Here is a 24,606-nt window from a genome sequence, read left to right on the forward strand (position 1 = left end):
AATGATATTAAATGAAAAGATTATAATTTTTTTTGAATTTCAATATTAATTTTGTTTTACTTTTTCAATTTTTTAAAAACCTTTCTTTTTGGAAGAATTGTTTTAGATAGATTTTAAACAAAATTATTATTTTCAAAATGTCTTCAGTTGCTAGTTTTCCATGATCTTTGCTTTGGGGGAAATGATTTTTTTATTGCGAAATTGGGAACAATTACTTACTTATCCTATAACTTATCCAATGAATGGTTTTAGCTGTAATTAATATTATTAATATTAATTTTAATATTAATTTTAAACATTTTATTGACTATTTTATGATTTTTTATTTCTCAAAATCTTTTCTGGAAGTGTTTTGGTTTGATTTCGAAATTGGGAACAGGCCGGCGAGTGTATGTTTTCAGTGTGCGTGTGCCTTGGAAAAAATCATATTTGACTGTTGTCGTTGTCGTGGTGCCCCCCAATTCCCGGTCCCTGCCCCCCTCGCCCCCCTGCCTTGGCTGCCTCTAATTTGTGTTTTTTTTTTATTTTTTTAGTTGTGTCTAATGCTCTCCGAGGGCGTCGGCGTGTCCACGTCATAAGCGTCGCTGCTTTGGTGGGTTTGTTCCACTGTCAGCAGTCAGTTGTTGCTGTTGCGCGGGGTGTTGCTGTTGTGCCGCGTGTTGCTGTTGCTGCTGTTGCTGCTGCTGCTGCTCATGTTGCTGCTGCTGTCGTCGCTGTCGCCACATCGCAGCTATTCCCGCAGAGACCGCTCGGCTGCGCGAAGACATCTTCACTCGCTGAGTTGCCGCGCGTCGCGTTGGTTCGCCGTATCCGTATCCATATCCGTGACCGCTTCCGTCTACACATTGCAGTGGCAATGTCCAATCCAGATCCGGATCCCCCCTCCCCCCGGGGAGCAGGAGACACCACTCTGGCCGCCCTGGGTGCCCACATGGCGCCCTGTCGCAACACCACGCCGGAGCAGCTGGCGCAGCTGATAGACGCCCATTTGGGGGATCTGCGGCAGGAGCAGCCCAACTGGACCATCAGCTCCTCCAAGGTGGCTGGGCGCGGGGTGTTCGCCACCAGGGACATAGCCGCCGGCGAGCTGATCTTCCAGGAGCGGGCCCTGGTCACGGGGCCGACGGCCCGGAAGGGCCAGCTGAGCAGCTGCATCTGCTGCCACGAAACGCTGCCCCAGAAGGGCTTCCTGTGCCGCCACCGCTGCACCCTGCCCGTCTGTGAGTCCTGTGCGGACTCGGAGGAGCACCAGGCCGAGTGTGAGCACTTCCGCCGCTGGCAGCCCATGGACGCCGATGCGGAGGGGGAGCAGGAGCAGGTGAACCCCCTCTCGCTGCGCATCCTCACAGCGGTGCGCGTCTTCCACCTGGGCAAGGAGCAGCGGCACCTGGTAGACGCCATGCAGGCCAATGCCGAGCGGGCCTACAGGCGCGAGATCATCAAGGCGGCGCAGTGCTTCCGCAACTTCCCCACCACGGACCGCGTGTTCATGGACCAGCTGTTCCGCATTGTGGGCGTGCTGAACACGAACGCCTTCGAGGCACCCTGCCGCACCGGCGGCCATGAGACGCTGCTGCGCGGCCTGTTCCCGCTGACGGCGATCATGAACCACGAGTGCACCCCCAATGCCAGTCACTACTTCGAGAACGGACGACTGGCGGTGGTGCGGGCCGCCAGGGACATTCCCCGAGGCGGCGAGATCACCACCACCTACACCAAGATCCTCTGGGGCAATCTCACCCGGAACATCTTCCTTAAGATGACCAAGCACTTTGCCTGCGACTGCGCCCGCTGCCACGACAACACTGTGAGTAGGGCGGTAGCCGTTGGGATTACCGGAAATCGGAGACTGTCCACGGGGTTTTGTTGAAGGACCAATCAAACCAAAATTAGAATTTTAACTAATTGATCTCCAAAATATGCTTACAATTTAACCTCAACACTGATGTTTTCAGTCGAACCTTCAATAAGACCTTAAAAAATAATTCAAAGGTTTTTCACTTATTTTCATTAGTCTTCATAATGAAACTTTATTTTAGAATTTACTCAATAATTAGTTATCAAAATTCCCATAAAATACTCTTACAATTTTACCTCATTACTGATGTACATATTCAGTTGTACCTTAAATGACAATCCAAAGGTTTTAAAGTTATTTACTTTATTCTTCATAATGGAATATTTTTTTTTACTTATTGCTTATATCATTATCTTTGAACTTACGCAAAAACTAATTTTCAAAGTTATTTACATAAATTTACCTCGTTACTGATATTTAATGGAACCGTAAATTATAATCCAAAGGTTCTTAAATTATTTGCAATACTTTTCATAATGGAACCCTTATTTAAGAACTTATTCAATAATTAAGTTCTTCATAGATAATTTCAGTAATATCACTTATTTGACCTCGATTACCAACTTATCCTAGAATAAAGCTGTTTGCTGATGTATTCAGCAAGAGCTTTGATGGGCTCTACATTTTGAATTCTATATTTACTGAATAACGTTCTCACTAAATATTTTTAGTAAAAGCTTTAGTTGGATTTAATTATACATTATTGCTGATGACTTGACTTGACTGAGTTCGTTTCGAAAAGTTTTAATGGAGCGTGAAGAGTGTTTTGTTTTGTTTCTAGATTTTATTTTCCGTTCGCATTGTAGAATATAATTGAAAAGTCTTCAGTTTTAAGAGAACTTTCCCCTTTCCCTATGAAACTTGAATTCCTTTTTTACTTATGTGTATCCGCTAGATACACAACTCCATGCCGAGCAAATGAAAAATGAAATGCCGTGAGACTCTCGCAATCTGTTGGCCCCAAAACAAGAAGCAATTATTGAAATTTTGAAAAACATTTCACTTGAATTTCAACGAAATTTCTTGGCCATCTTTTGCCGATGTCAACGGCGCTCTTCGACTGCGGGTGTGTAGGGCTGTATGTATGACAGTATAGTGTATATACTATATACATATACGATCCACATATCCGGCCATATCTATTTATGTGGCCGCTCTTCAACCGCTCTGGGATGAGTTGAATAATGGCCTTTTAGCGTCGCCAGTGGTCGTTGGCCAGGCCACCTGACACAAATGCGTTCCCTAATTAAATTAGTTCTATGATTTGCATCAACCAGGGACCAGGGCCCAGGGGCGCACCCAAAAGGGGGGCAAAAGGGGACCCACTAAGTGGCTAAAAGGGGGGGTGGTTGCAACAAAATATGGAATATGGTACCAAACACACACTCTTTTGGCTGGTTTTTATATGGTTTTTGGAAAGTGTTTAAGCTTCACCTCTTACTTACGAAAGTTGAAGGGAAAATCATAAGCCATAGATTTGTACAATTGCAATTACTCTTTTATTATTCATTGGGTATACATACCCATTGTTAAAGTAAAACAGTACTATATTTTAGCTAATATTCTTCTATATATTGTCCCCACCTATTAAATAAATATAAAGATTTAACCAAACCATATTTTAGCAAAGTAAAATTCTTATTTTATAATGTTCGTGTTTTTAGTATACATTTCCACATTTTCAGTACTATTCTTTATAGTTTCCCCTGTCATAAAGTAAATACTTTAAAGTATCGCTATTACCAAACCATCTACAAAGAGTTTTGAGTGCTTTTAAAAAAGGGGGCAACCAATGCTCCAGGTTCTACTAACACACATCCCCCTTGAAATTTCCCATGAGCATGACACAGCGAATGCTAATTTCAATTTCAATTTTAATTTGAATTTCGTTTTCGATTCCGATTGGAAGTGGAATGAACTGATCGCCGTGAATTGACAGAGGCGGCCATTGAGTTGCCATTCTCCAAATTCTCCAAATTCTCCGAATTCGACGGATTCTTCCGATTCCACTGATCCGTTGTGTCTATTTTTGCAGGAGAACGGAACCTATTTGTCGGCGCTTTTCTGCCGGGAACAGGGCTGCCGTGGCCTGGTGATTCCCGTCCAGACCCGCACCTTGCAGCCCGACTGGCGGTGCATCACCTGCGAGAACGTCTTCCCGCACGCGAAGATGGCCAAGTACCAGGACTTCGCGCTTAACACCATCAACAACCGGATCAACTCGTGCAGCGTCCAGGACATGATCCACTTCATCAACGAGCTGTGTCCGCGCTTCTGTCCGTCCTCCAACTACGTGCTGATCGAGGCCAAGTTGAACGTGATCTGGCGGATGACGCGCTTCGACCGCGAGGAGTACTCGCCGGAGGAGATGGGCCACATGGATCGCTACCGCGAGGAGGTCCTGGCCATACTCCACAAACTGGGCGCCGGGGAGTGCACCCTGAAGAAGCTGATCACCGGGGAGATCCAGTGAAGGATATTCTCCCGAAAAATGTGAATAACGTTGTTTTTTTTTTGTTTCTGTGTGAATGAGTGAGTGTTGTTTTTATTTTTGAGACAGTAAGTGTGTGCTATTGTTGCTATTTTATTCATAATCACTTAAGAAACCAAATAAACACCGAACTATGACTCTTTATTCAAGCTGTTTTTTTCGGATTCGCGTCACAAGACCCCTTCTTGGAAACGCCACTGCCCCACTTAGCCAATAAATATGAGGAGCCAACCAGCCACAGAGATCGCCGGCCTGCGATTGACCAACAAGTTGAAAATTGCTACGATACAAATTCTGGGCTCTCATTTGTTTTTGAAATTATTTTGGCTAGCAATCTCTTGTCGAGAACCTGAACATTATCTATATTGCAAACGATATGCAAGCACATAAACAAGCGCTGCAAAAATACATCTATTATTTACTATCTTGATCTAGAGATCTTACATTTTGATTTTAAAATCTATTGTCTGCATTCAACTAAGACACAAATCCTATGAAAATGTTGCCTATACTGTTGTGTTAATTTAATGCAGCCTCCCAAAAACCTGCCTTGACTTACCTCTACTTAGTTACTTTTGCTTGTCACATTTCTTGTTTTTTATACCCACATGTGGATTTAAGTAAATCGATTCTGGTTTCTTGTTGTTGTTGTACAAAAGCTTTCTTTAATGGCGTATACACAGACAGACACACGCACACAGGCATACAGTCATAATAGAATAACAATAATTTCTCTAGTACAATTTGTGTATGGATATACGTACATATAGGTGTATACATTTGCATGCATTTGCAATGGAGGCTTTCATGGGGAATGGAGTTTCGGGTCAGGGTTCAGGGGTTCAGGGGTTCAGAGCTCAGGGGTCAGAGGTAGTTGCCTATACATAAATAATCGGATATGCTCTAGCTAAGGCATACACACATGCATACAAGTCTTAATCTACATCTATCCAAGTGTCGTGTGCATCAGTATATATCTAGATTTATAGTTACAATAGAAAAAAAAATAAAAAAAAAATATGAACAAACGCACACAAGGAGGGGGGTGTAAGATGAAGTGGGTTGACTAACTTAGGGCTAGGTGCTCCGTGTGGTGCTTCTGCTCCGACCTCCGGGCCTGAAGTCGCTGCAGCGGCGGAATGGCGAACATCACCACTCCGCTGATGGCGATCATTAGTCCCGCCATCAGGAAGGCCGGCGCATACGAGTCCGTCAAATCGTACATCCAACCTGCGCAGGAAAAGTCAAAGATGTAGTGCATCCATGTAACCAATTGCCTCACTGCTTGACAGCTTATTAAGTTTAGTTGGAAGACAATACAACTACACTGATACAAAATGGAATAGTTAAAATAAATATTTGGCTTTATATTTATTATCATTTATATTTTCTCTTTATAAAACCTATGGGTTTTTCTCTTTGATTCTATTAAAATCTAGTCCTTAAATAGCAAATTGAAACTAATTGTATTGGCATTATTTAATAAGTGATCAAGACTGGGGGTAAACAAATAATTAAGTAAATTGAAAATGGTCTCACGGTCGTGAAAACGTAAAACTAGAACCTTGTAGCGGCACTCACCTCCGATAGGCGGACCAATAAAGCTGGCGATGCCCTGGAAAAGCAGCAGCAGGCCGAAGGCATTGGTCAGCTTGTCCAGTCCCAGCAGATCCACAAGGATGACCGAGGTGAGACCGACGTAGGCACCGATCGTGAAGCCGAAGGCGATGCAGTAAACGGCCAGCGATTTGTAGTCATGGCACAGCGGCACCATGGCAGTGGCTAATCAAACGGAACGCCAAGACAGGATTAGAGCGATTGCCTGGAGTAGTTACACCACATCCACAACCACAACACCCCATATACTTACACACTCCGCAGGCGGTGAGGCAGACGTTGTAGACCAGCAGGCGGTTGACCCACGGCTTGTCCGATATGTAGCCCAGGATTATGCGGCCCAACGTGTTGGCCCCGCCAATGATGGCGATCAGGTAGCTGGCATCCGTCTTGGAAATGCCCAGGGTGTCCGCGTAGGCGGCCACATAGAGGTACGGAACGTTGAAGCCGATGCTCGTGCAGAAATTGGACACGGAGAAGATCACGAAAATCACGTCCTTGAGCAGCGAGAAGTTCATCATCTCGGCGAACGTGTCGCGGGTCTCCTTGGAGCAGGTGATGCAGCCACAGCATTTGGTCTCCTCCTGAAAGGCGGAAAGTGGGTCATGAGCAGAGTTTTCTGGAAAATACACTAGCTTGTACTTAGCTTATAATAGACATACTAATTATAAACAGTATTAATAAACTTATGTTTCTTAAAGAACATATACCATTAAACCCTCATCCCGAAATTAATTAGTTACGCATCTGAATATGTATCACTATCCAGCGATGCAATGCAATGCAATGTAATTTGCGGTCATTGTCTTTAAGGTCTTAACGTCGACGACTACGGCAACCCAGGCCGAAATTAGCATGGAAATGTAATGGTGCGTTTGCGGCTCATGTTAATCAAATAACAGCGTTAATTATTATGCGTGATGCCAAGCCACCGGCTGCGTTAAGGCGCATGACCGCAAGAGTCGGGTGCCAGTGCTCAGTGGGCTCTGGTCGGCGGCGATACACGGGATCAATGGAGGAGTTCTTCGAGGACAGCGAGATATTCGTGACGGGGGGATCGGGTGTGGTGGGCAAGGCGCTGATCGAGAAACTGCTGCGCTCCTGCCACGTGCGTCGCATCTACGTCCTGCTGCGGCCGCGCAGGCAAATGACGGCGGACCAGAGGCTCCTCCGACTGCGCCAGGCCACCGTCTTCCATGTGCTGGTCGCCGAGAAGCCGCAGGAGCTGGACAAAGTGGTGGCCGTGCCGGGAGACGTCTCCCTCCCGGGACTGGGCATCGATCCAGCAATGCGGGAGCGCATGAGGGGCGTTTCCCTGGTCTACCACTGTGCCGCCACGGTGCGTTTCGATGAGCCACTCCGGGTTGCCCTGCGCCTGAATGTCGGCGGCACCTTGGAGGCCCTCAAGTTTGCCGAGGGTCTGCCCAATCTGAGGGCCTTTGTCCATGTGTCAACTTTCTATAGTAATCCCTATTTGAAGCGGGTGGAGCCCAAGGTGGGTTGGTGGTTTTGTTTCCTAACTCTGTGACGCTAATTGATTCCTGCAGTACTACTCCTCGCCGATGGACTGGCGATTGTGCCTGCGTTTGCTGGAGGAAGTCGCTGACGATGGGATGCTCAATGCCCTCACAAGAAAGTAGTTTTTACTAGTATGTCTTCTTGGACGATTCCATATAATGTTATTTCGTTTGCTCATGCCAGGCTGATCGTGGGCTTTCCCAACACGTACACGTTCACCAAAAACCTGGCAGAGTCCCTGGTGAACGACTACCGCCATCGCCTGCCGCTGATCGTGTACCGTCCGTCAATAGGTAATCAAGGGTACTCTCAGAAAACAAATTTCCTTAATTTTTAGCCTTAAAGATCAGCCTATCATATGTATTTAGGGAAAAATTTTTTCTGGGTATAGTGGTGTTTATGTCCCAGATTTATAAACCACCTTTCAGTTCTTTTTGCGGTTGACGATCCGTCGCCTGGTTTTTTCGCCTTCCTTGATGGGCGCCATGGGCTTGTTCGCTTTGGTGGGCGCCGGCATACTGAAGACCGTCTACCTGGGCAAGGACATCCGGCTGGACATCACGCCACAGGACATCGGCATCAAGAGCATGCTGTGCTACACGAAGCGGGGATCGGAGATCTACCAGCGGGGTCCTCCGGACGAGCTGCCAGTCTACCTGTCCTCATCCTGCACCCATCTGCCGCACACCTTCACCCAGATCGCCGAGCAGATGGACACGCTGGACTTGTGGCGGGACGTGGCCTTTGGGAAGAACCTGATGATACCGGGATGCCACTACACGGACCGGAGGTGGGTTTACCAGCTCTTGGTCTTCACCAAGCAGATCCTGCCCGCCGCGACAATTGATCTGCTGCTGCGGCTCTGCGGACAGAAGCCCGTGCTGATGAGTGCGGTCCGCAAGGCCTACCAGACGCTGGAGGTGATGCAGCCCTTCATGTTCAACAACTACGACAGTCCCGGAGTCACCGACATGGACTTGCTGTCCAAGGAGCACGCGGGGTGGGTTGGCACTTCTCATTGCAAATTCAGTTTTATCCCCAACTCTATCAATTCCAGCACTCCGTTCAATTTGGATGCCTTCAATCATCCGGACATCCATGGCCTGGTGATCCAGTGCTGCGGAGAAATGCTACTCAGCATCCGAACGCACTTGCTACGCGAAGATCCCAGCACTCTTAAACGTTCCAAGATCATCTTAAGGACGTAAGTTTGACTTCTCCTGTTTGAACAATTGAAATACGAAAAGCAAACTCTTTCAGGAAGGTTATCCTCTACCGGTTGTTTCGCCTCTTCCTGCTCTACAAACTGATGCGATGGCTCTGGACGAGCTATTCGTCGCAGCTCTTATAAATTGCTCTGTCTTGATAATATATTTTGTTTGTAACAAGTGGCATTTAAATTTAAGTTAATTCGAAAATAGCAAACAGTCTCCATATTTTGATCAGGTTGAATTGAATTTTAACTCAAAGTCATAGTCATAGTTATAGTCAAATTATCCATCAAGCCAATCTCCAGATCTCGAGCAAAAGTGCAAATATGCACGATTGCCATTCTGGAAGAGGAATCTTGAATCGATCCAGGGCCGGGGCCAGCGCCTCCGTCTGCGCCTGCGACCCACCTCTGTGCTCATTTTCCTACTGAATTTCTGCTTTACCCTGGAGATGTTGGTCTATTTGGCCGTGATCGCCGGGGACACCACCTGGAAGGGCTGGCTGAAAGCAATCCTCCTGGAGCTTTTGACCACTTGAGGGACTACTCTGGCCGCAAGAAAAGATTGATATTAAGTCCCAAGGCCATTCCACCATTTGACCCATGTGGTGTGCTCCCTTATCCTTTGGCATGATTTTGTTCAGATCTCTAGATCCTGATCCACACATTTTTATATTTTACCAAAGCATTCCATCCCATGGGTTAAAGCCTATTTCGTTTCATCCCATTGGAGAAATACTGAAAATTGTATGCAAACTTAGTTTAACAGCTGATCAGCCCATCTTTACCTATGGAAAATAATTACTGCGGTTTATTTTAGAACACACTTGGTGAGTCTTATTATCAACCTAGTAAAATAAACTATGTTTACTTTTTCCAAATTATTTGGCATCAACAGCATAAAGAAATTCAAATTATATTTCGTATTTGTATAAGACCTGACTTCATTTAATTCATTTCTAGCAACTCACCGTACTCTGTGACACATTGTTGCTCTGGCGGAGTGATCCGTACCGCTTGATCACCCCAGATCCGGACATGGAGCGGTTTAAATCGTTCCTGGAACTCACATAGTCGGGCAGGTTGTGCAGCGATCCCTGTAAACAATGCACATACATTAATTAATTGCCGAACTCACATCGCCTGGGTGACGGGCAGCTCACCTGATAGAGGGCATCTGGGCGGTACATGGTGCCACTGGCACTCCGCTCCCGATGGGCATCCCTCAGAGGAGTCAACTGCAGCTGGCTGTGGCACTTGCGGGCGATGTCGTCGTTGCTGGTGCTCTTCGCCACCGCCTGCGGTGGGGTCACCAAAGTGACTGTCTGCCCATTGAGTGCGCCATTCAAATTGTTGTTCTGTTGGTCAATAGAAATGAAAACATCAATACACTATGTTGCAAATTTTGAGTTCGAGTTGTCGTCCTATATTCAATAGAAATTAAACACAAATACACTATACTGCAAGACATGAGTTTAGATTGATTTAAATCTGTTTTTTCCAAATTTGTATTAAAGTACATACATTTATAAATACAAAATTAAATAAATTATTAAGTGCAGTGAATAAATATAATCTTCAAACTAATAACTTCTCAATTTTGTTTATTTTCTACACTTTTCCATCACTAAGATATAAGATATTATTTTACGAATGCAGTGAAAGCATTATAACTTATAGGTAACTATATAATAAAGCAAATAAATGAAAATAAATGAATAAATAAATACTCACCAAACTGGGCTTAAGGTTGTGGCCCACACTATTCGATCGGCAGAGGGCACCTCCTCCTCCGGAAATCGGAGTATCGGTGCGCTGGGGCAGCTGCAGGTACTGGTCCTTCGGCAGGATCTTCAGGGGCTCCAGTTCCGCCGGCGTGGTGTTCTGGTCGATGATGGCCGACTTCTTGCCCAGCTTCGGAGTGCTGGGCGTGTTGGGCGGTGTGTTCTGTGGCGGTGCCTCCAGCTCCAGCGGCCGGAACATCGCCCCGAAAATGATGCAGTTGAGCACAATGCCACCGATGATCAGCATCGCTCCGCGCCACCCATAATTGCCGATAAGGTACTCCGTCAGCGGGGCAAACACGAAGGTGCCGAATCCGGAGCCGCAGACCGCTATTCCCGTGGCCAGGGACCTCCGGGCCTCGAAGTACTGCGTCACACTCACAATGGCCGGCAAATAGATGAGCCCGAAGCCCAGGCCCGTTCCAAACCCAATCGTGATGATCAGCGTGAGTACGTTCTGGGCAAACATGCTCACGATGATGCAGCTGGCGGCCAGGATGGCACCCGCTATGGTCACCGCCCGACAACCATATCGATTGACGAAGGACGAACTGATGGGTCCTGCAGGAACCGAATGAGATTACTAACTAAATCACGAAATACTGCAATCCTTACGTAAGCTATGCCCTGAATTCAACATAATCTTGAGAGTGATGAATAAAAAAAAAAGGGTCCATTTGTAATTTCTTTCTTAACTCAAATATATCACTTCAAAAAAATCAAACTACAATTTCTACAATTTCAGGAAAGGATGTTGTGGAACCCACCGCCAAATTCTATAGAATCCACTCACCTGAAGAGAAGGTTACGCCCACCATAATGGAGGCAATCCAGGCCGTGTAACCTTTGCCCTCGTTGAAATATTCCAGGAACTCATTGTAGAAGATGCCAAAGGAGTAGGTCATGCCATCGGCTGCGGATGAGAAAAGATATGGGATTAGGTGCCACTATGAATATGAATAAGACGCCTCAAAGTCGGCCACTTATTTCAAAAGCTGCAAGGCCCAAAGCGGAATTCGTTCGATCAAACTGGTTAGCGATCGCTCGGCTCCTTGACAGGCCATAAATCAGTTTAGTTGGGCAATTAATTACGGCTCCCAATTTTATCAGGATCCCCCACCAGTCTGCCAAATCCCCCGGCCCACCACATCGAACGGCAACTATTTCCGTGGCATGGCAATTACAGCCTGAGCGCGATAAGATTATCGGCACACACTTGGCCACAATTATCATCCAATTGATAGTTGTACGGCTCAAGTGGCGACTGTACTCCACCTCCACACTTCTCCTTCGCGAAAATCAGCAGCGCCATATCGGGTATCACGGTATCAGTATCAGGGATCAGGGGACTGGACCTTGCCGATAAGTCACCGCACCCAATCTATCCCGGCTGCACACTCTGATTTGCAGCGATTGGGCGATTAGTGCTTAAAGTATTTACGATCCCCGAAAATCCACAAAATAGCTACTAACTTGTATTCCCATTCCCCAACCACTTCGGTTGCCGGGTCAGTCGAAGGCTGATGGATTTTATTTACGGCAGTCGTAAAGGTGGCATGCCAGAGTTACCCAACACCATTTTGTCAAGTCCTCCCCCGGCGTAAACACCAAGGGCACATTCGTTTCAATTACGAGACCCTTAACGAGTATACATGTTCCTTCGGTCGGGAAAATAACTGCTGAGTTCCCCGTGGATAAAATGCCTATCTTTCTAAATTGTTATATTTATAGAGAGTATTTTAAAGCAGTTCCATTAAAGGCTTTAATTCTATGGTAGACTTTAATAGACTATACAACCTCCTTAATAATTTCCTTAAACGAACCACATATTCTTTTACAAACTGTCTATGTTTTGTTATTGGTTTTAAGAAATTCTTTGATAATATAAATAAATTCTTTAATAAATGTTTCAAAGCATTTCTAATAAGGATTTTAGTTCAAAAGGAGTCTTTAACACAAAACTCGGATGGGCTTGAAACTATATAGAAACAATTGTAAGAATCACTAAAATAGGCAATACTTTTTTTACAGCCTTCTTCATAATTGCCTTAATCGAACAAAAAATGCTTTTACAATCTGTGTAGGCCCTTAATACTTATTTAAGGGAATTCCTCGATATTAAATACGTGTAAATGTTTTACTTACTGACTATGTGTATCATGAAGGAGCCGAAGACCACCACCCATCCCCATCCGCCGTCCGGCGGAGTGGGCTGTCGCTCGAGATCCATTTCGCAGGGTTCATGCTGCTGCTGGGATTTTCTGCGTGCCGGCGGTCCGTGAACCATGTTGTTGGTATTGCCCTGGGCAATTGGCCAATTACTTATTGCTCAGGTTCCCAAATGAACCTTGACCTCTTCGGTTGCTGAATGATGGGTGCTGGATGCTGCACCTGCTGCTGCTACTGCTGAATATTCTCCCTAAAGCCTGCGGCTCATGTTGCGCCAACTGAAACGAAAACGATTGGGAATTGGGTGGCAATTAGAGGCTAGTCATACATGTCAGCTTTGAAATATTGAAAACACGTGATGAAGGGGATGTTGCTGTTGTGTTCCCCAAGTTGTTGTTGTAGTTGTTGTTGCTAGTGTGTCTGCCCTGCTTATCAGCGAAGCTCAGCCAAAATACATTGAACCTGCTCAGAAAACAATTAAAACAGATTGGTTTCTATATAAACATTTACCTTTTGAACTGTACAATGAAACGGACGGGGGAGCTCAGGTTTTTCAAAACTTTATGAAATTATTTGGCAGTAATTGTTCATATATTAAAAAAAAATAAATTGTAGCGAAGTAGTTTTTTCAAGCCCATTTCAATTATATACTTCCCAGTAATTCCTCGGTAATTTTGCTCCCCTTTACTAGTGATACCTTTTGCACATTAATTAAAATAATATATTTTATTTCACAATTACGTGAAAAATTGCACTGATGATTAGGCACAGACGGTGTTTGTAACAAATAAAACATAGGGAAAACACAGGGCGTTATAAAACTTGCATAGTTGAATAAATTAAATATAGAACCCCATTTAATGGGAACTATGCCAACTATAAGAGGCAAATCTATACAGTTAAAGCGATTCAATCCAAATCAAAGCAGTTATCAGGCTGTCAGTCACCTCCTGACCCCGCCCACTCAGTGGTCCGCCCCCAGATCATTAGCATAAATCCAATCATCACGGTTATTTGGCAGATTCCGCTTATATTTCCATTGTCCGACGACATTGGACATGAAGCAAAGGGGGGTGATCGGAGAGGTATTATAAATATATAATATTTTAGCACTTGGGCCGTGGCTTATCAGGCGCAGCAGCTTAAAAAAACACCCGACTTTGGAGCTCCTTGCCATTTGGACCCCCAGCGATCAGCTTAAAAAGAACTCTCGTTTATGCGGCGAAGAATTCGCGAACATGTCACAAATTACAATCTTAATGTAAAACTCTAAACAGTTTTAGTGAATTTGAAGACGGTTTTATTAAGCCACTTAGCTACCTTCTAACAGTTGTTAGTTTGTATTTACTTAAACACTTTTAATAACTATTTTAAAGCTGGTGGCATTTTTTACAACCAATGCATACGTTAAACAAAGTTAAGATGTTTTAATGTACGAATAAACAATAATCAGATAAAAAAATCGTTATTGCTCGAAAAAGATATTTTAATTAGTATTATTTTTAGACGTCATAGACGTGACAAGCACAATAAACTAAGATGTTAATTACTCGTAAAGCTAGGATGCAAAAATAAAAATAAATAAAAAGTTTGCTAGTCCCTTAAGTTGTTTAATTATTTTCAATATGATTTTCTTTAAGTTTCTATGAAATTTGAAATTAGAAAACATCGTTAAGTAACAAGCCAGCCATTTATAACACCAAGTTAATATTTTCTGATGGCAATCAAAATTCCACTAATATCTGAAATATATATATTTTTAGTTTAACCAAAAATGAATTTTAAAACTAAAGCTTAAAATGGGTTTGAAAAATTAAAAAAGCCTTATTAAATACATATATCTAGATTAATATATTTTTCAGATATGAAATCAGTTTGGCTCGGTTGAGATTTTATAAATTAGTTAAGACTTTGAGCCACTTCAGACAAATCTAATCGATGGCCAAGGTGCGAATTACTTTCGTTTATTATGATTTGCTGTTTTGTTCTCGCCTCCTCAGCTGCAGCCCCCAAATAGATATGGCAAACCGAATGTAGAATACAGAATATATAACCTATATGCACTTGTATCTCCAGAAGTGCCGCCTGCTCAATCATCGTTGTTATTGCCGCGTGAACTGAAAACAAAGCGTAAAAGTTGCAACAATGCCACAGATAAGTGTGACGTGATAAACCAGATGTGGACGGAAGGGGGGAAGATGGAAGGGGGAAGGGGGTAGAGGGTAGAGGCGGTGATCTATTTCCCCTAGTCTGAACAAAAACAAATGCTATTTTACTTTTTCCAAAGCCATATCAGAAAGTACTTGATATACACACACATTACAATGAAACCGGGCATGAACAAAAGCTAAAACTCAACCTAAAATTGATTAGAGTCGAACAATCGGCGCATGGGCGTCGTGGTGGGGGCGTTACTATATATTTACAAGCAGTATATATGCTCGTACTAAAACAACAGGAAACGCATCACCAGCATCTCCAACTTATACGGCATGATTCATCCGTCGGCGTCGCTCTTTTGTGCAATCAGAAACAATTAAAACAAAACAAATCAAATCAAATCAACGCAAAATGAGAGCAACAATTGTCGCCAAACTTTTACCTCCCGAACCTCAAGGAATTCGGCATTATCACACAGTATACACAGTTGGGCCAAATATTGACCATGACATTCAGGAGATCGTCTCGAAACGATTCTTTTAATCGCCGACAAAGAGATTGCGCATACGCAGCGTTGGCGGCACTGACTTAAGAAAATTTGCGGTCCACACGAAACATATTATCGAAAACCCGCCCACTCATCTTGTCTAACAAAGAACTAATTCGACTTTGATTTCAGCGAGTATGAATGTTGAAAACAACAATAGTTTTTAGATTATAATCTCGTTCGGCGCTTAAAGACTCTTCTCATAGCAAATCCTTATAAATTAATTACAAATAATAATATTATATTTTTTACTGCTTAGTGGTTTTATACAATGCCCATAAAGTACATTTTAATGTACTTTTAATTTTTAACTTTCTTAGTAATTAAAACTAATTATGAGGTAATATTATTTTCATTTAATCTTTTCTGAAATGTTCACAATTATAATTGCTGTGAAATTTTTTATTGATATTAATTTGCTTACAGGTCATTATTAAGTGGCATACTTAATATGATTGGTAAAATAATGACTAATTTAGGGATTTTAAACTCAATTAAAAACACGTTCAATTTAAATGATTTTTGTATATATATTCATCCAAGTTATAGATATTTTCGTATCTGTTATTTGTTGCTTTAGAACTTTTGAAAATCCGTTACGAACTGGTTGCTAACTGGATCGTAATCGGGTATTTACTGCCCGATTCCACCATATGTGACCCCCAGTCCTCTCATCCATTTGTTTATCTTGCACTTTCGCCTTGCAACGTATGAACCCCTCCTCAAAATGCGATAACAGTCGGACTGGATGCACTCAGTCGTCGGATTGAGGTCACTACACGGAGACTTTGCCCTTGACCCATCTGCATTATGAGAGCGAAAGCCGAGTGATAGCCCCAAAAATGTGACAAAATGTGCGCAGTAAGTAAAATGCAATATCAGCAGCAGCAAAATAAAACCGAAATAGCATAAGCAACACGAACTGTTCGATTACGTGAGTACACTGAACAACAATTTGTATATTTCCTAAAAGCGTTAATCACCTAAAACCAAGGTTTTGTTTGTTTCAAAACATTAAAACATTGATTTTTCAGTTTATTTCTAAAGTAAGCGAATTTCTGCAAACTTTAAGATAATTATTTTTATTATAATTGTAAATTATTTTGTGGAAAAATAATTTTATAAACTTTTTTTTTTATTAAATCTAATTGTAAGCCATACATTATCTAAATTATTAAATTTAACATTGTGACTAACTCAATAAGTATAAGTCTGTATTTATAGCGTGAGGATATTAATGAATGAAATAGAAATTTTTAACAAAAAAATAAACAAAAAGGTTAACTTTTAAATTGATAAAATATTAAATTTGAAACAAAATTAAAATTATAGTTTTATAAAAAAATATATAATAGATAAGAAGATTAAAATGTTTTATCAGCTCTTATTTTAACTATAAAACCTTTAAGTACTATACTGAAGTAGTCAAATTTTCTTAGTGTGTGGGGCATTGTTTTGGGTGGTTTTGTTATTGTTTTTGTTCGGTGGTGCTCGGCAAGATTGCAGCGTTTTGGTGGCTAACAAATGTCGTTGAACCCCACCAGCAGAAAAACAAACAAATGCGACTTGCCAAATAAAAGAAACGATGCCAAAGGTGATAGAGAACACTTGCATGTGACATGCAAGCGAAAAGCGAGTGATTCACGCGTATTTAATCATCCATATTCCAGTTCTTAACTTTTTAATGACGAGGATGAGGATGGCTTACTTATATTCCCACCAGCCTTTGTCTTTTCAGATTTATGTTTCGAATATCCTTGCCCGGTTCAAACTGCATCTCAGCTGGAAAACTGTCCGAGCAGCGGTCATTCGCACTTTGTTTATTATGAAATTAATTCACTTTGCTTGGCACTAAATGAATTTCAGCTTTTGCGGTCACGGATTCTTAATTGCCTTGGCCTTGGACTTACTTTGTGTGCACTTCCCAGTCGGAATCCCTGCCTGCCTAGTCCCTCAAGCTCCTCGACCTCCCATCAATCAGATCCACCTGACCAGGCTGTTGAACCTGGTCAGGGAGCTGACCCACTAACCGGATTCTACGGGCTGCGTATGGATTAAATTGGATGGAAATTCCGGTGGGAACGAATAAAAGCTTTTGATTGGAGCCTGGACTCGTTTTCATTGAATTTCTTTAATTCCTTCCCTTTGTTTCCTACATTTTGTTGACAATTTATTTCTGTAGATAGTTTATAGAAAATATGTAGTAAATTTTTCTAATGCCTTATTTCAGTGTCAACTTCAGTGGTTATTTCCCTATCATACAGCACTATTTCACATAATTTATTAACATCTACGTTTTGATAACTAAATTATTTAATAACTGAAATATTTAAAAGTAAACGGAGTCCATCCTCTTCTTATTGCAACTCCTTTGCTAAGTTACATAAATTAAACATAACATTTCCCCCTGATCTCCATCAATCATTCTCAACAATCTTGTCAGCATAGGCTTAAACCGTTGGATTCAGTCAATAACAATATCGGAAGCTATCAATATCGATCATGGCCACCTGTAAAGCATATAAAGGAGATGGGTAACGAATGCACTTTCGCTCTTTTCCTCTCCCACGTTCTGTGACTACACGCACACTAAATAAAACAAAACAAAAAAAACCGAAAATAAAGAAACAAATCCGTTTAAAAATAGTTTCGACCGAAAGTGCATTCTCGATATTTGGACGGTTTCTCCGTTTTTGTTTTGCTCTGTTTCCAGGGCGACTGCATTTAGCTCCTTGGGCAAACCCACAAAAAACAGGGAGATGATTCGATCAGATATGGGGATTATGACATGGAGCATTACGGCACGTAATTCGACAGTTAAGACCGCCTTATCTGATCCAGTCGACTTACCTTTCGGGTTGTGGGCTATGTGGGCTATGTGCGCCTGCTTTGATAATTACTCTGTTGCTGTATTTCTTGTTCTTTGTGTTTACTTTATTGCCAGAGTGTGCAAATCTTTTTACGACTTTGTTGACACTTTGTGTTCTTCGCGTTACAGTTGCAATTGTCCAATCGAGGAGATTAAGAATCGTATGAGGCGTTGAGTGTTCAAAAAAAACTGAATGAAATCGATCAAGTCTCGATTGTTGAACGCGTATAAGTAATGACGGTCCCTGGCAACTGGCCACACTTAAAGTGTCCTTGCGATTTATGTATTTTTGGTCGCACTAAACGTTGGTAACAGTAACGAACTCGGACACGGCTCTTGTCGTTGGCTTTAACTTGCAGTGTTTTTTATGGGATTTATTTCTCGATTCCGGGAGCCTGCTTTTAGCTAGTACTTATTTGGCGAGACGCAACCGATGTCGCTGTTAGCAGGCGACCAAATAAAATTAAATGCGAGCTGTGTAAGAGCGAAGAAGGAATGGCGGCAAAGAAAAAGCAAACACCAAAACTGAAAAGCACTCTCTGCTCCTCTCCGCTCCGGCTCCTCTCCGGGACCGCTCTCTGTCTCTCTCTCTCTTCTTCCTTATCAGTGGTCAACCCCGCTGGAAAAGAGAGCGCACTGCACTTCGAGTAAATGGAGAACTTTGGGCGGGAGAGCGCTACCAAGTGATCGGACTCAATCCGCTTTGAATTATAGAAACCTTATCAATTTATAATTTTTGTACAGGTTTCTTTTTTTTTGTCTGATTTCCAATTGTTGTCCACAGGTAAATAACACGGGTTTTCGGGGGTGGGATGGTGGGGGGTTCTCGAACGCTTACGCCTTTCTGGGCTTAGTGTTAAATATTAATTAACAAATTTGCTCGAGTTGAACTGTGCGTAAAACGAAATCACAACGGTCATAAAAAGAAAATACAATCATAACAAATTATATAGAACTGACTATATAGACTATGCAGGGCACTGTGATACCCTATAGGAAACAGTTTATTAATATTTCTACTATAACATGGGAATTGATTTGATTGTAAATTAAATATTTTTAAAACGGCGTCGAATTTATTTTTTTGATAACTTTCTTCAGGGTTTATTTGATTTTTTTTAGGCTTTGCCTAACCTTTAACTTAAAAATAATCTTACCTTTGAAAATGAATTTTTTTAAAGAGTGCATCTTCGACCAAGTCGCCAAGTTAATGTTTTCGAGTATGTTTCAAAATGTATAAGTGGGTAAAGCGTAAATATCCTTCAATTCTTTGAATTTGTTGAATAAATGCTTTCTTATTCATCATTAATATCGTATATTTTTTTCAGTCTTTAACAATGAATCTTATGGTACCAATGCAATTTATTGCAACCAACCCATAAACGAATAAAGAGCTCGCCTTGTCTTTTTAACTTCACATAAAATTACTGAAAAATGAAGGTCACCGATAAAGCAGCTATTTGTGGCCTACGACGAACTGTTAATACTCTGTACAAATTTAATGGAGCGGAGTATTTAACTTTCCCCACTCACGGGGTCCACTAGTTTACGGAGCACTGTGCGTGAAGAGTCACACCAGTCGCAGTGTCCATTGATCAACATTGGAAATCTGACTTGACCGCGCTTCGCACTAATCGCATAATTTGCTGGGCAAATAGTGCTTTTGAATGCTATAAATATACACAAGACCCCAAGACTAGACTGAAGGCAATCGGTCACAGGTTGGTTGGTCGGTCATCAAAGATGAATTGGTCGACCAACCCGTGATCCTATATATCAGGCGTACTACCACCCCCAAACCTCTTGGTCATTTATGATTGTCGTAATGCGACAATATTGATAGCCGATTATGCCGAGTATAATGATAACGCCTTCTACAACGGGAACGGGACCGGGACCGGGACTGGGAATCAATTCCGCATAGTGAGTCCGAGGGTGGCCATGCCACGCCCCATTTCCAATTGATAAGATAGTGGAGTCCGGGACAGGGGAAATGGAGCGCTACTGGAGGCTCAACTGGCTGCAAGGAGCGAATTTGCGCCCGAGCAGGAGTTCCGGAATTCCAAGCGATTGGGATTGGGTCACGTTACCCAGGTGCCAGCCTTCAAAAACTTCCCAGTCACTCAATTGCCCATATTTGAAACTAGACAGAACTTGTAGGTTGGTTTTCTGCTTAGCTTTCTTCTATTTTTTCTAAAACAAATATATATTTTTCTAAGCAATGAAGATCAATCAAATTGATGAACAGGACAACTGGTACCAGTCCGCTCTGGGCCTGCGCGAAGAGACCTTCAGGAAGCCATGGAACTACTCCTTTCGCGTACCGAGCAATCCTACCCAGCTCTTCAAGTGGCTGCTAACATTGAAGCTGCCCATGCTGGTGGATGAGACTCCGCCCTGGAGTTTCTATTTCGATTTGTGGGAGGCCAAGGACATTGAATTGGACGTAAATGTTTGCAGCGGAATGCTTCTGGTGAGCATCGCTTGTCAGACAATAGATGTTCCTTTGACACCTGATGATGTGGAACCACACACTTTTGAAAAAGGTCAGTAAAAAACTGGAGGAATAAAATATGTATTCAGTAATACAGATATATCCACCTCTTTAGATATGGTAGCATCCCAACCTAATCTAACAAGCCCATATCTGTCTACTGATGATAAACCTCGGTCAAATCTGGTGGATGTGGCAACTGGTCCCGATGAGCCGCCAGTAATTCTCAAGTTGGTGGAAAAAGGAACTGGGCCACCTGAGGATCCACAACCGAAATCGCGGTCCTTTTACTGTCTGATGAAAAAGGCGGTGCTGGCCTTGTCCTTGCTGCACACCCTCTATGTCCTGATCCAGATCGCCTTCGGATCCTCCCTGGCCGATGTCTGGGAGGCCATCGCCGGGGATCCGACTCCGCCGCAGATCGAGGAGACCGGGTGGTCAGTGGCCAGCATGCTGGAGGCCCTGCTGGGGGCCCTGAGAAGTTTGATGCCCTAAGTGCGCTCCTGGACAGTCCGCATGCAGATAGTTTCGTTTCGGTTATTTTTAAACCCATCCAGCTATTTTTACGCCTCAAGACTCAGCTATGGTCCCACTTCCAGACGATTCCTACGCCGCTGCTTGTTGTTCTCATTGCTCATTGTTGGCGGCGTGCGAAGATTACGGGCAGAAAACGGAGGACCCGAAAATACGGACTGTTGTCGTTGGTGTCGTGGTTATTGTTGTTGTTGCTGTGTACCCAAGACAACGACAACGATCCGACTTGGCGATAAGCCTCGGAATCTACACGAATCTCGGTCAATAGCTCACCGATCCGTAGCCAAATAAATACTAAGCTGAGTCCCCCAGTTCGAATCTCTCTCTGGAAATGTATAAAATATTCCATTTGCTGGCACACTAGTTATATATCCCTCCAAATCGCGGATTCATGGACAATGATCCCAAAAGCGACCACCTCCTATCGGTGTCAAACACCTTTTGCTTATTGTACATTAATAGGTGCATTCACTCGTCTTTCCCAATCCGAAACGGAACTCGATCCCCAACTGGCGTCATCATCGCTTTACATTCCGCTGGAACATTCCCGTAACTATCTCATTATATGTACATACCAAGGGATCAGTGATGACAAATATGGGAAGGGTTTTCAGTTTATAATCTGATAAGCTTTGGGATGTAAATAATGAAAACACAAGTTTTTTACGTCAACTTTGTATATAATTTCTGATACATTTCTATATTGGTAAAGAACACACTTAATTTGAATTATCTTATTTCCCAAAGTAAACTACATTTTTATTATTTCAACAACCATTTATAACTGGGGATCAGTGATGGCAAATATGTATTACGTATACCTGTCTGGAAAGCGTTTTTGTTTGTTTATATTACAGAGTAAAATGCAATCAAAATACAACTATACAAGTTTGATTATTTGATAAATGATGTTGTTAAAAACACACTTAATCTTGTTTATATTATTTCCCAAAGTATACTTGCATATGGAATGTTATTAGTTTAGAATCTGATAAGCTTTAGGTTAAAAATGATGTAGTTATTATAACAAAAGTAAAATGCACTCAAAATACAACTTTAAAATATTGATTTACTAGAATTTTGCATATATTTTTGATACATTTTTATATGGTTGAAAAACTCACTCCCCATCTTAATCTTATTTCCCTGAGTAAGCTTCATATATTTTTATTATCTCAATAGATTTGAGCAATATACCCGAACGCTTTGTAAGTCCCATAATTGCTGATTTCTTAAATCAAAATGATTTTCATATGCATTAAGCCTTTCTGGCCTAGTACCAACTATTGATTTAATTGCAGCTGACGGTAAAGGGAAACGCTGGAATCTTCGCTGCACGTCAACGTCAAACAGGCGAAAAGCCGGAAAATTGAGCTGCCAGGGAAAGTGAGGAAAATGGGGAAAGCAATGGCAAAGGCATAATGTGCCAGCTAGAGAATATGCATGCAAATTAGCTGACAAAACAAGATTGACATTCGGCAATCAGCGGCAAATTGTCTGCAGCAACCATTTTGTTATTTCACTTTTTATTCCACGTTTTTTTTTGCAAAACATGCCGCATTGCCATTTTCCCTGCCGCAGCCCAAAAGCCAACTATGAGAACTGGTTAAAAAGGCAAATGCCAAGAGCAAAGGCCGCGAGGAAATCGTGTAGGGGTGGTGGGTCAGAAGGGTGCCCAAAAGCCTAGCATATATAGGATATACTTTATAGTACAGTATCTGGGCGGGTCGTTTGCTCTGTTGCCGCCTGCTATTTAACATGCACTCGTGAGAAGCGCTGGGCCGCATTAATATTGCAACGTTGGACAGGACGAAAGTCGATCCAAGGGGCAGTTTTCTCTTTACAGCCACCTGTTGAGTGTGACCTTCTGCTCCTGCTTCTGCCCCTCCTCTTGGTTGCAACAATCAGATATGTACAGGCACACACTCTGGCAAGCAGGCAATCCAACACTCTGAGCCCAAAAGGACCTCCATTTACAGAGGGGGTCAACTTGGTAGCAGTGATCATTTCACAACAAGCTATAATAATATTAGGTAACCCCAGAATATTCAAGACTAATTTTATTAATTTAACAATATGTATATTATTTAATACACTTGTTACTATAAATTTGTTTATATTTGTTTAAACACCTAAACCAGGCCAAAGACGAAATTAAATGTTAAATTGTTTACATGATACCAAACATGTAAAATGTTCTTGATGGCTAAAGTTGGTTAAAATCAATTTAATTAGAAAGCCTGAGGTTATTAAGCCCAAAACCCAATATCTATGCTTTAAGTGCTAATAATGCAACCGCAGCTGTGGCACTCCCGTGTGAGTTTTCGCTAATTATGCACGGACTGATGAAAGACATGCGCTGTCGAGCGAAAACGGCCGAGTTTACACTCAAAACATCGGTGTGGAAATGGGAATGCCGGTGTGAGAGACTGTACTTCCTTAATATATACACATATGTATGTTATATATGTATATCGGGAGTGATCAAAGGACATTGAAAGTGTCCCGTTGCCATAAGTGGCGCACAGCATCCGTGAAACTTTCACAAGCTATCCTGGCCGTTGTCTCTGTACTTTCGCTTTTACTTTCACTTCCTTCCCGGCTTCCTTCTGCTTCGGCCCACTTTCCCCCACCCAAATTTCTCCTTTTGCCCACCTGGATGCGCTGCACGTGCCGCGAATGTGTGTGTGACAGGTGGTTATGTCGATGCACCTGAATTTTCCCCTCCGGCTTCGCTTTCTCACGTTCTCGGCTACAATGTGTTATGCATGAGCAGTGATGGCAACACAAGGATTATGTGAAAAATATGCCCAAATGGACTACATTTTAGGAGTATCCCCGGGGGTCTAAAAGTAACCATCCCATTTGCGGTGGGATGCTATGCCCAAATAATAGGTAACAAAGGCTAAAGGTTAAAATTAATCCTAGTCATAGTTGAATGTTGATGCATTTAGGAGGCTTAAAATGAAACCAACCTATCATTATATTTCAAATGTATCTAAACTGTTTAAGGGGCTAGTTTTGTAGGACTCTAGGTGAAAATAATATGCAAAGATCAAAATAATGGATCCCTTGGGATCAAATTGTGCCAAACCCCGTCTTATCACGCACGTACATTGTATTATTCAGATTTTTAAGCTCAGATTCCTTAATAAGGCATATTAATTGGGTTCGTATTCGCTAGGCACCACTGTGCACTTTGCCACTTACCCTTGCACTTTCCGATGAGCCGGCACGTGGCACGTGCTGCAACCGGTCGATCCTTCGGTCACGGACACCAGTACGGATTTGGACACTGATACGGTCACCGATACGGATACGGACACGGATAGGGGCACTTACACCGCAAAGGACT

General features: G+C 42.5%; 4 protein-coding genes across 7 annotated transcripts; 3 read left to right on the plus strand and 1 right to left on the minus strand.

The window, feature by feature from the left end:
- Positions 1–460: 460 nt before the first annotated feature.
- On the plus strand, positions 461–4,493 carry LOC128264678 (SET domain-containing protein SmydA-8; the record flags this gene model as incomplete). The annotated part of the gene is made up of 2 exons (XM_053000305.1): positions 461–1,807; positions 3,894–4,493. Coding segments are annotated over 2 exons (1,785 nt in total), but the record flags the coding sequence as incomplete, so codon positions are not given.
- A 491-nt stretch (positions 4,494–4,984) lies between these two features.
- Positions 4,985–24,480, minus strand: LOC128264718 (monocarboxylate transporter 12). 2 transcript variants are annotated; one of them, XM_053000360.1, is made up of 9 exons: positions 24,462–24,480; positions 12,624–12,925; positions 11,272–11,391; positions 10,429–11,039; positions 9,858–10,052; positions 9,666–9,791; positions 6,220–6,550; positions 5,931–6,131; positions 4,985–5,579 (listed from the first exon to the last, which is right to left on the minus strand). In XM_053000360.1, the coding sequence occupies exons 2-9, from the start codon at positions 12,763–12,765 to the stop codon at positions 5,416–5,418; spliced, it is 1,890 nt and encodes a 629-aa protein (XP_052856320.1). In that variant the 5' UTR covers positions 12,766–12,925; positions 24,462–24,480; the 3' UTR covers positions 4,985–5,415. The 2 variants fall into 2 exon arrangements, with proteins under 2 accessions (XP_052856320.1, XP_052856319.1); XM_053000359.1 differs by lacking the exon at positions 24,462–24,480 and adding an exon at positions 18,205–18,719.
- LOC128264720 (fatty acyl-CoA reductase wat) lies at positions 6,912–8,926 on the plus strand. The gene is given in 7 exon segments (XM_053000361.1): positions 6,912–7,461; positions 7,514–7,602; positions 7,668–7,777; positions 7,913–7,944; positions 7,946–8,484; positions 8,542–8,688; positions 8,745–8,926. Coding segments are annotated over 7 exon segments (1,554 nt in total). The 5' UTR covers positions 6,912–6,915; the 3' UTR covers positions 8,836–8,926.
- Positions 19,552–23,086, plus strand: LOC128264721 (uncharacterized). Of its 3 annotated transcripts, XR_008268759.1 has the most exons (4): positions 19,552–20,379; positions 20,443–20,769; positions 20,833–21,800; positions 22,553–23,086. XR_008268759.1 is itself a non-coding variant. In XM_053000362.1 (3 exons), the coding sequence occupies exons 1-3, from the start codon at positions 20,217–20,219 to the stop codon at positions 21,210–21,212; spliced, it is 870 nt and encodes a 289-aa protein (XP_052856322.1). In that variant the 5' UTR covers positions 19,552–20,216; the 3' UTR covers positions 21,213–22,029. The 3 variants fall into 3 exon arrangements, 2 of the variants coding, with proteins under 2 accessions (XP_052856322.1, XP_052856326.1); XM_053000362.1 differs by lacking the exon at positions 22,553–23,086 and having other exon boundaries at positions 20,833–22,029; XM_053000366.1 differs by lacking the exon at positions 22,553–23,086 and having other exon boundaries at positions 20,253–20,383; positions 20,833–22,027.
- Positions 24,481–24,606: the final 126 nt, after the last annotated feature.

This window comes from Drosophila gunungcola, unplaced genomic scaffold, assembly GCF_025200985.1.
Source record: "Drosophila gunungcola strain Sukarami unplaced genomic scaffold, Dgunungcola_SK_2 000076F, whole genome shotgun sequence".
NCBI classification, from domain to species: Eukaryota; Metazoa; Arthropoda; class Insecta; order Diptera; family Drosophilidae; genus Drosophila; species Drosophila gunungcola.